Source organism: Tupaia chinensis, unplaced genomic scaffold (genome assembly GCF_000334495.1).
Source record: "Tupaia chinensis unplaced genomic scaffold, TupChi_1.0 Scaffold000415_1, whole genome shotgun sequence".
NCBI lineage: Eukaryota > Metazoa > Chordata > Mammalia > Scandentia > Tupaiidae > Tupaia > Tupaia belangeri.
In genome coordinates this window covers 1100438-1110296 of record NW_006159920.1, presented here as the reverse complement: position 1 = coordinate 1110296, position 9859 = coordinate 1100438, and the positions used below count along the sequence as shown (strand labels likewise).

The 9859-nt window shown below is 41.8% G+C and overlaps 1 protein-coding gene across 1 annotated transcript in view; it reads right to left on the bottom strand.

Annotated features, from left to right (window-relative positions):
- The window catches only part of SLC12A8 (solute carrier family 12 member 8), a 158019-nt gene that overhangs the window by 14762 nt on the left and 133398 nt on the right, over positions 1–9859 (bottom strand). The window contains exons 11-12 of the mRNA XM_006154559.3: positions 2806–2903; positions 2203–2320 (exon numbers count right to left, since the gene is read on the bottom strand). Coding sequence (XP_006154621.1) covers positions 2203–2320; positions 2806–2903 — 216 coding nt within the window. The remainder of the gene's footprint in view (positions 1–2202; positions 2321–2805; positions 2904–9859) is intronic.

Genomic DNA, 9859 nt, shown 5'->3' with positions numbered 1-9859 from the left:
TATATATATATATATATATATATATATATACACACCCCAATAATATATAGTTTCTAAGTTTGTTCAGCGTTTTATTGTATTTTTTTTTAGTGTTTTTAAATTTCTAAATATTTGGAGATTTTTTCATTATCTTTGTGTTCTTTATTTCTTAGTCCTCCTCTTTTCGGTTAGAGAACACAGTTTATTCTTTTTTTGGGGGGGAGAGGTTTTTGCTATAGGGCGTGTGCGCTCACTAGACAGACAGACAGAGACAGAGAGACAGAAAGCGAGAAATCACCCCCCAGGGGGATGGTCACGCTGCAATCCCTTCTCCTCCATTCTCCTCTCGGGATCTTGGGCACGCATGTACACGCGCCCGGCGTGAGTTTAAGCCACCGGGTCCAGGACTCGAACCGCGGTTGACTACATGGGAGTCCAGCGACATAGCCATTATGCTAACTGCTGGCCCCAAGAACATAGTTTGTTCTTGAATTGACTTGAGTTCTTTAAAATTTATTGAAATCTCTTTTATGTCCAAGAATATAGACTATCCCGGCAAATGTTTTATGTATAGTTGAAAAGAACACATGTTCTACTGTTTGGGGTGGAGTACTCTAAATATCAGTGAGGCCAGGTTGTCGAAAGTGATATTCAGGTCTCCCACGGCTGATTTATGTCTACTTGCTTTATTGTTGTTGGGAGAAAGGTATTGAAATCGCTGAATATGATTGTGAACTATTCTATTTCTTTTCTCAGTTCTATAATGTTTTGCTTCATGTACTTCAAAGCTCTGTTCCTAAGTACATAAATGTTAAGACTTACTATGTTATCTTAATAAATTTTTCCTTTAACTTTAAGAAATGACCCTCCTCAACTCTAGATAAATGCTTTTCTTTGACATCGACTTTGTCTGGCGTTAACATAGCCACTCCAGATTTTTTTTTTTAAGTTTTTGCCGAGTGTATCTTTTTCTGCCTTTTTAAATTATACCTTTTTGTATCTCCATATTTGAAAGAGGATCTTGTAGTCAGCAGATACTTGAATCATGCTTTTTTATCCACTCTGACAGTTTCTGCCATTTCATTGGGAATGTTTAGACCATCGACACTTAGAATTATTATTGATATGGCTAGGTTTGTATAAACCATCTTGCTATTTGTCTTTGGTTTGTCTCATATGTTTTGTTTGTTTGTTTGTTTGTTTTTGGAGAGGTTTTTGCTACAGGGCATGTGCGCTTGCCAGAAAGAGAGAGATAGAGAGACAGCGAGAAATCACCCCCCAGGGGGGATGGCCACACCACAATCCCTTCTCCTCCATTCTCCTCTCGGGATCTTGAACACACACACACACACACACACAGCATGAGTTTAAGCCACCGGGTCCGGGACTCGAACTGTGGTCAACTACATGGTTGTTGAGCGACATAGCCTTTAAGCTAACTGTTGGTCCTGTCTCATATGTTTTTTATTATCTTTCTCTGCCTTGTTTTGATTTGAGTACTTTTTCGTTCAATTCTCTCTATTTCATTGGCATATTATAATTCTTTGTTGTGTTATCTTAGTTGTTCCTTTTGGGTTTAAAATGTGTATCTTAAACCCTAAAGGAACCACTAAATTACAATAATCTACCTTCAACTAATCTAACAGTATTTCACATAGAGTATAAAAAATGTATCCAGGGAACCAGCAGTTAGTGTAATGGCTATGTCGCTGGACTCCCACGTAGTCGACCGCGGTTCGTGTCCCGGACCCGGTGGCTTAAAACTCACGCCGGGCGCGTGTGCGTGCGTGCCCAAGATCCCGAGAGGAGAATGGAGGAGAAGGGATTGCGGCGTGACCATCCCCCCTGGGGGGTGATTTCTCTCTTTCTGTCTCTATGTCTCTCTCTGTCTGTCTGGCGAGCGCACGCGCCCTACAGTGAAAATCTCAAAAAAAAAAAAAATGTATCCAGTATATTTCCATTTCATTCCTCCCAGCCCCTGTACTGTTGTCCTTATCCATTTTACTTCTACATATTTTATAAATCTCATGATAATTGGTGGTTATTTTTCATTTGTTATCATGTATGTACATGCCACAGTTCTATACCTAGACTATAAGTTACTTGAAAATGTGATTCGCGTCTGAGCTAGCATTGACATTTACTAGGTCTTCAAAACATTTTTTCCCCTGTGAATGCTAAAGAAAATAAGGGAAATAGTGGTAAAATGGTTCTGGCACTTACCAAGGTGAAGCCCTGGACTGGCCTGACCAATGTAGAAATACACGATGGCAGCCACACCCAAGTTAACCAGGGTGTAGACCCACTGGATCACAAATATGATGAGAAAGGACCCAACAGCCTGTGGACACAGTGTAGGGTGGTCAAATCATCTCATGGTTTTCAACATGGTAAGCAAGACACAAGGCTACAGCCTTAAGAATCACAGTCCCTTTCATTAACTTCTGATTATTACAATAATTTAAAAAAAAAAAAACCTCTCACTTGAGCAGATATTTGGCGAGAGACCCTCCTAAAGTAACCCTTTAATCAAAATTATCAGTAAAAAGATATTCTTCCCTAGGAAGGAATTATACTAATTTTGTGTGTCTTTAAATGTAGTATCCCAGAGTTGAGCAGAGATAATTATTTAAAAAGCAAATTATTGATTAAAATAAGTGTTGCATCAAGTGAAATCTTGCTATATGTAGTCTCATCTAACAGGCTATTTAATCACTTTACTTTCAATTAAGCCCTCTCTCTCTCTCCTCCTCTTGCCCTTGAGATCACACACGTCTCCATCAGAACTGTCTTAAGGACAATTAGGATCAAGATAAAGTTACTCACCCCCAATAGAGAGACCCAGGGGTTGCATAGGTGGGTGTAGAAAGAAGTCGGTATCCTCTGGACATCTTGTTCCTGAAGTCTAGACTTCAGGAAAAAATCTAAAAAATAAATTAGCCAAATCCTTTTGTTACTAATTTGTTATCAAACTTCACCTATTTTGATGCACAAACACCTATGCGCTCCTCCTTCCCAATTCTGTAATTCAGCCTAAAAGACAGTTCTGAGGACTTGCTCTTCGAGAAGGAAGGGAAAACAGTTATGGACTCCCACCATCCAAGGATCTGCCCCTAAGGGGCAGTGTGAAGATGAAGCTCTCCTTCAGTCCACAGCATGTCTGTCTAGATTCTCTCGTCTGGAGGCGGGGAGGTCACTGGAAGTTCAGATCTGCCCTCCTTTTCAGAGAGGCAAGAAAGGAGAGCAGGGCAATGGAACATCTGGTGTTCTTGGCTCCTGAGTGTGACCACTGCTTGGACCTAGCCCCTCTGCCGCCTGTGCCATCAGACTAGTTCATACCTAACCCTTGGTAGTCCTTTACCAGCATCCCAGTCACTTGCTCCTCTCTTGTTGAAGACGTCAGCTCCCAATTTACCATCTTCCTGTTTGTCACCATCCACCATCATTCTTGGTGACTTCTACATCAACAACCCACTCAATGCCCTGCTCTCTTCGTTTTTTGAAATGTTCACTCCAACAGTCTTTTCTTTCACTCACCTCAACCATCAAATCCCTTAGCCACACCTGAGGCTTGTCATTACCAGTAACCTAATCCCTTAATCATGACTTTAAGCAAGCTACTCTCAGCCTATCACTTCCTTACTCTATTGTCCCTCACTCCAACTATTCCTGGTCTGCAGAGGGACCTCTAGTTGCTTTGCCCTAGTCTGTTTTGCTTTCCGTCTTCTACCTCCTACACCCACTACCAAGCTTAGGTTCCATGGCCCAAGACTATAAGTGTTCTCTTGCACATACTTCTGCTTCTACATTTCAGGATTCCTCAGAAGTCTTAAACCTAGTTAACTCATTCCTCCACTTTCTGATGAAATAAATGTATGACCTCTCCTCTCGTATCCTCTCATCACCATCCGCCAGACCACTTGCATCTGTATCCTCTCTTCTGCCCTGCCACCTTTACGATCCCTATGGACCTAAGGACCTGCCCTCCGCTTGTGCCCTGGATTCCTTCCCTTTTGGACTGTGCAAGGACTTTGCTCTTGCATCATCAATATTCCTTACCCTACTGACTCATTCCCATCAAATACAAATATGCTATAATTTCTCCCACCTAATCAAATATCTCTAGGTCATCTTCTAGTTACTACCCTGTTTCTTCTTGGAGCTTATAAACCTTTGAGCTTTATAAGCTAAACATGGTAAGAAAAATGAAAAATGAATGGGATAAATCCTCAGCTTTGCTAGCCTGCGGGTGTGGACCCAGCTAGGGTGAGCAGCAGAGCAGTCAGATGTTTAATGGAGACATCCTGGAAATGAGAGAGCCATAGAAGGACTAGATAACCTTCCACATAACCCTGGATGACAGGAAAGCTATGCCCGTGCCTGGGAAGGTCTGAAAGAGCCTGGCAAAAAGGAAAAAAGCCAGATCTGAGAGACTAGAAAACTGGCTGCAATTTTGGCTGTGTTCCCTAACCTACACACAGAGAGCAGAAACCTTATGGATGACACAGAAACGGAAGCAACCTCTTAGGAAGCAAGGCTAAAAAACAGAAGAAAGAACTAAAAACTGACTAATGGCACCACAGGGGAGACAGATTCTATAGTTCAAACCCTGACAACTTACTAAAACAAATAAAAACTCAGGAATAGGGCCAGCAGGTGGAGGTTAAGTCACTGGATCCCACAATCGACCCCATGGTTTGAGGCCTGGAGGCTTGGAAATTACACTGGGTACATGCACATGTGTGTCCAATATCCTGAGAGCAGAATGGAGGAGAAGGGATTGTGGCATGGCCATCCCCTCTGGGGAGTGATTTCTCGTTTTCTATCTCTCTGTCTCTCTGGCGAGCGCACATGCCCTATAGCAAAAAAAAATCTCCAAAAAGAAAAGAAAATCTGATGACAGTGACTTTAAAACTAGAGACTATCAGTATATAAACTATGAGAAAACACCAAATGAAAAGTTCTACAGTTAAAAATCACAATAACAGAGATGACAAATTTACCAGATGAGCTCAACTGTAGACTGGAGATGGCAGAAGAGAGAATCAGAGAACTTGAAGATAGATGAATAGAGTTTATACAAAATGAAGAACAGAGGGGGAAGATGGAAGAAAAAGAAACAGCTTCAGAGATCTATGGGATAATGTCAAGCATACCAACAAACATATAATGAGACTCCTGAAAGGGCAGAAGGGAAAGAAAGAGCCAGAAAAGAAAAATTTGAGGGAGCAATAATAAAAAAAAACTCCCCAGGGACCAGCAGATGGCATAATGGCTATGTGCCTGGACTCCCATGCAGTCAACCACGGTTCGCGTCCCGGACCCGGTGGCTTAAAATCACACCAGGCGCGTGTGCGTGCATGCCCAAGATCCTGAGAGGAGAATGGAGGAGAAGGGATTGCAGCGTGGCCATCCCCCCTGGAGGGTGATTTCTCGCTTTCTGTCTCTGTCTCTGTCTTTCTGGTGAGAGCACACACCCTATAGCAAACCCTCCCCCCCCAAAAAAAACGAACAAACAAACCAAAACCTCCCCAAATTTGACAATAAACTAATCAACAGTTCCAGAGGAATAAATCAATTGATGTTGCTTCCAACAATGTGTTCATGGTTACCACAGACCTATTATTTTTTATTTAAAATTTTTGTAATCAATACTACGTCATAGTGCATAATATATACTCAAAGTAAGTAGCATACACTTTGTATAATGGTTAAGAGTACAGGTTCTAAAGCCAGAGAGACTTAGGCTTAAATACTGACTGTCTTGTATCCTGAGCAATTATTTAACTTCTTTATGCCTCAGTTTTATCATTAGTAAAAAAAAAAAAAATTTAACATTGCCTAACTTTAGGCTTCAATGAGTGTCTGTAATACCCAAATCCAAAATCCGAAATGCTCCAAAATCCAAAACGTTTTGAGTACTGACATGATTCCACAGTAGAAAAATGTACAACTGACCTCACAGGATGGATCAGAGTCAAAACACTATCATACAGGGAACCAGCAGTTAGCGTAATGGCTATGTCGCTGGACTCCCACGGAGTCGACCGCAGTTCACGTCCCGGACCTGGTGGCTTAAAACTCATGCCGGGCGCGTGTGCGTGCGTGCCCAAGATCCCGAGAGGAGAATGGAGGAGAAGGGATTGTAGCATGACCATCCCCCCTGGGGGGTGATTTCTCGCTTTCTGTCTCTATGTCTCTGTCTGTCTGGTGAGCGCACGCGCCCTACAGTGAAAATCTCTCAAAAAAAACACAAAAACAAACAAAAAAAAACTATCATACAAAGATAATGTATAAAACTGCCTTCAAGCTATGTGTAGAAGGTGTATGTAAACCTAAACAAATTTCATGTTAGACTTGGGTCTCATCCTCAAAATACTTCACAATACATGTGAAAATATTCCAAAATCTGAAAAACTTCAAAATCCAAAATGCTTCTGGTCCCAAGCATTTCAGATAAGGGACACTCAACCTGTAATCCATAAAAGACACTTATTTCAGTGCCAGAGACACAGCACATACTCAGTAAGTGCTGGCAGTTCTTAGCGACTAACGTTCTTTAACACTTAACAATAATAGTTTGCTAAGTGGACACAAATGAGTCTGGGCATTGATTTTCTTCAAGTGTAAACTGTATATTTGTCTCTCCTGGCCTCTTAGTAGCATCTGGATTTTGACCTTCCTGATTTAAAATAATCATTTGCTTTGGAAGGTATACTCTTATCAGTTAGGTTTGTCAGAATAATTGTTTCCTCTGTGACACTGTGTTATGCAGATGTGTTTTTTTTCTATTTAATCAGACTCTTTTTGTCTTTGATGCCATCTAAAATAGAAATATCGCTCTTGCAAAGTAAGGGATTTGTGTGAATATACGGTAAAATATACAGTCCCACATCAATTTTTTAAAATATATTTGCTCTCAAGAACATATCTTGGGACCAGCAGTTAGCGTAATGGCTATGTCGCTGGACTCCCATTTAGTCGACCATGGTTCGAGTCCCGGACCTAGTGGCTTAAACTCACGCCGGGCGCGTGTGCGTGCGTGCCCAAGATCCCAAGAGGAGAATGGAGGAGAAGGGATTGTGGCGTGGCCATCTCCCCTTGATGGGTGATTTCTCACTTTCTGTTTCTCTGTCTCTCTGTCTCTCTCTGTCTTTCTGGTGAGTGCACGGGCCCTACAGCAAAAACCTCTCCAAGAAAAAAAAAAGGAATATATCTTCAGTTCTGATTTGATTCTTCTTATTTTATGGCATCTGGTTTATCAACACTCAGATTCTTGGGCCGGGTGGTGGTGCAGGGGTGACACAACTGGATCCGTATGGGAAAGGTCCTGGGTTCACATCCCAGGGCCTCACTGGGCAGGCCAGTGTGCACACGTCTGTGATCTGGGCTGGCTGAGATTGGGGGTGGACTGTAACTGTATGTGAGAACCCTTCTGGAGATGCTGTGTCTCTGTTTCCGTCTCACTCTCCCCTCTGGTGAATGCATACTCTTTCTGGCAATACACAGGAAAAGAATATATATATATATATACACACACACACACACATATAGCAAATAGCAATGCAAATATATTATTTAGTAACAGAAAGGTTAACAGAAGAAGCCATTTTTTGTTTAAAAGTGGGATTATCTAGGCATGAGGCTGAGGTAGAGAAAGTTAAAGGGGGTGGTATGGAAGAGTGGAAACCACTGTTTCTGATTATGTGACCTTTTTATCTTTAGGTTAGTTTCTTATTTTTGTTTTGCTTTTAGCTTATTTATTTATTTATTTTTGCTATAGGGCATATGCACTCCCTGAAGAGAGAGAGAGAGAAATCACCCCCACAGTGGGGATGGCCATGCCTCAATCCCTTCTCCTCCAATCTCCTTGAGATTTTCGGCATGCACGCACATGCACCCAGTGTGTTTTTCTTTTTTTTTTATTTTTTATTATCATCATAATCTTCTTCATATTACATTGGATTAGATATAACTTTACAGTGTATTACATTGCTTTCTCAAAAGGGAATGCCATGCATGTCAGTCAATACAGAGACATTAATCCCCCCGCTTCAACATTCAATATCTTTTCTATGTTTTCCCCAATAGTTATTATTATTATTCTAATTATTTTTCTAAAACAGTCAATCGCTATTTCTCATTTTGCTTGTAAAAAGACTTTGCCCATCATGAAATACTTCTCAGACCAATCCAGTAGAGAATACTATACATGTCATCATCAACAGGTAATAAGCCCTATCTGTTTCTCACTAACGTCCTGCCTCTCTATTGTTCTCTTGCTATCTTTCTCTATCCTCTTCTCTTCATCCCTCCATTTCACACTGTCCTATTCTCATTAAGTACCTCCACTGCTTTTATGTCCTCCAATTTTTTGCTCTCTACCATAGAGTGCGGATAGTCGGTATATATTGAGTGGATACATACAATATCTTTCTTTCATAGCCTGGCTTACTTCACTCAACAATAGACCCAGTGTGTTTTTCAAGCCACCAAGTCTGGGACTTGAACCACATAGTTGGTCGTGTGGGATTCAGCCGCTTTAACCTCCATGCCACCTGCTGGCCCTGAGATTGTGCGACTTTTAATACCATTTGGCTCATTGAATTATAACCATTACTTTGATAAAAAAAATAAAATAAATTTTAAAATTTTAATAATGCTCCTACCAGGTTTATGGGAAAACATAAGGCACTTGTTTTCAACACTCCTACCCTTGAATTCCTTTGTCTCCTCCTCTGCCATACCTGTCTGCACAAACCCCAAAAGGCAGCGGAGTGTTAGGAAGGAACATGGGCTTTTTTTTTTTTTTTTTAAAAGTGTTTGCTATAGGGCACGTGCACTTGCCAGAAAGACAGAGAGACATAAAGCGAGAAATCACCCCCCAGAGGGGATGGCTACGCCACAATCCCTTCTCCTCCATTCTCCTCTCGGGATCTTGGGCATGCACGCACACACGCCTAGCGTGAGTTTAAGCCACCAGACCTGGGACTCAAACCGCAGTCAACTACATGGGAGTCCAGTGACACAGCCATTACACCAACTGCTGGTCCCGAGGAAAGAACACGAGCTTTGAATACAGCAAAGTCTCTCTGTGCAAGGAAGTCAGCTCTGAGACATCTCTGCAACCTCACTGGGCCTTGAATGAGGTCTTCACTTGGAAAATGAAAAGCTAATATCTATTACACTACATGAAGTAATAGACATAAAGCACCTAAAATACAATAGATCCTCGAAATTATGAGTGCTCTTTTTTTCTTTTAGTTTTTGCTGTAAGGAGTGTGAGCTCACCAGAGAGAGGCAGAGAGAGAGAGAGAGAGAGAATCATCCTCCAGGGGGCAGAGCCCCTCCTCCAGTCTCCTCTCAGAATTTTGGGCACACATGCACACACACCTGGTGAGATTTTCAAGCTGCTGGGTCCAGGACTCAAACTGTGTAGACAGCCATGTGTGATCCAGCACCTTAACCTCCATGCCAATGAGTGCTCTCTTTTTCTCAGAATTCCTCATTGTCCCGTAAGCCTGTCTTTGAGAGTCTCTCTGTCTGTCTACAGAATTGAGAGAGCAAAGCAAAAGCGTGCCACTGAGCGACCTTCCCTCCATCTCTATCACATGGCTTGGAAGATTCATCTCCCAGGGAGAAATATACCAGGTCTTTGCCAGGCAGTTTACTAGGACATGTTTCTAGTTCTCTTGATGAAATAAACTTTACGCACATTGGTATAACACCTCAGCTAATTTTTTTATGAAAAGAAATTGAGGGGTTGGCGGGTGGCGTGGCAATTAAGGATGCTGGACTCCCACATGGCCGACGACAGTTCGAGTCTGGACCTGGTTATTTTCTCCCTTTCTCTTTCTCTCTGTCACTCTCCCTCACTCTT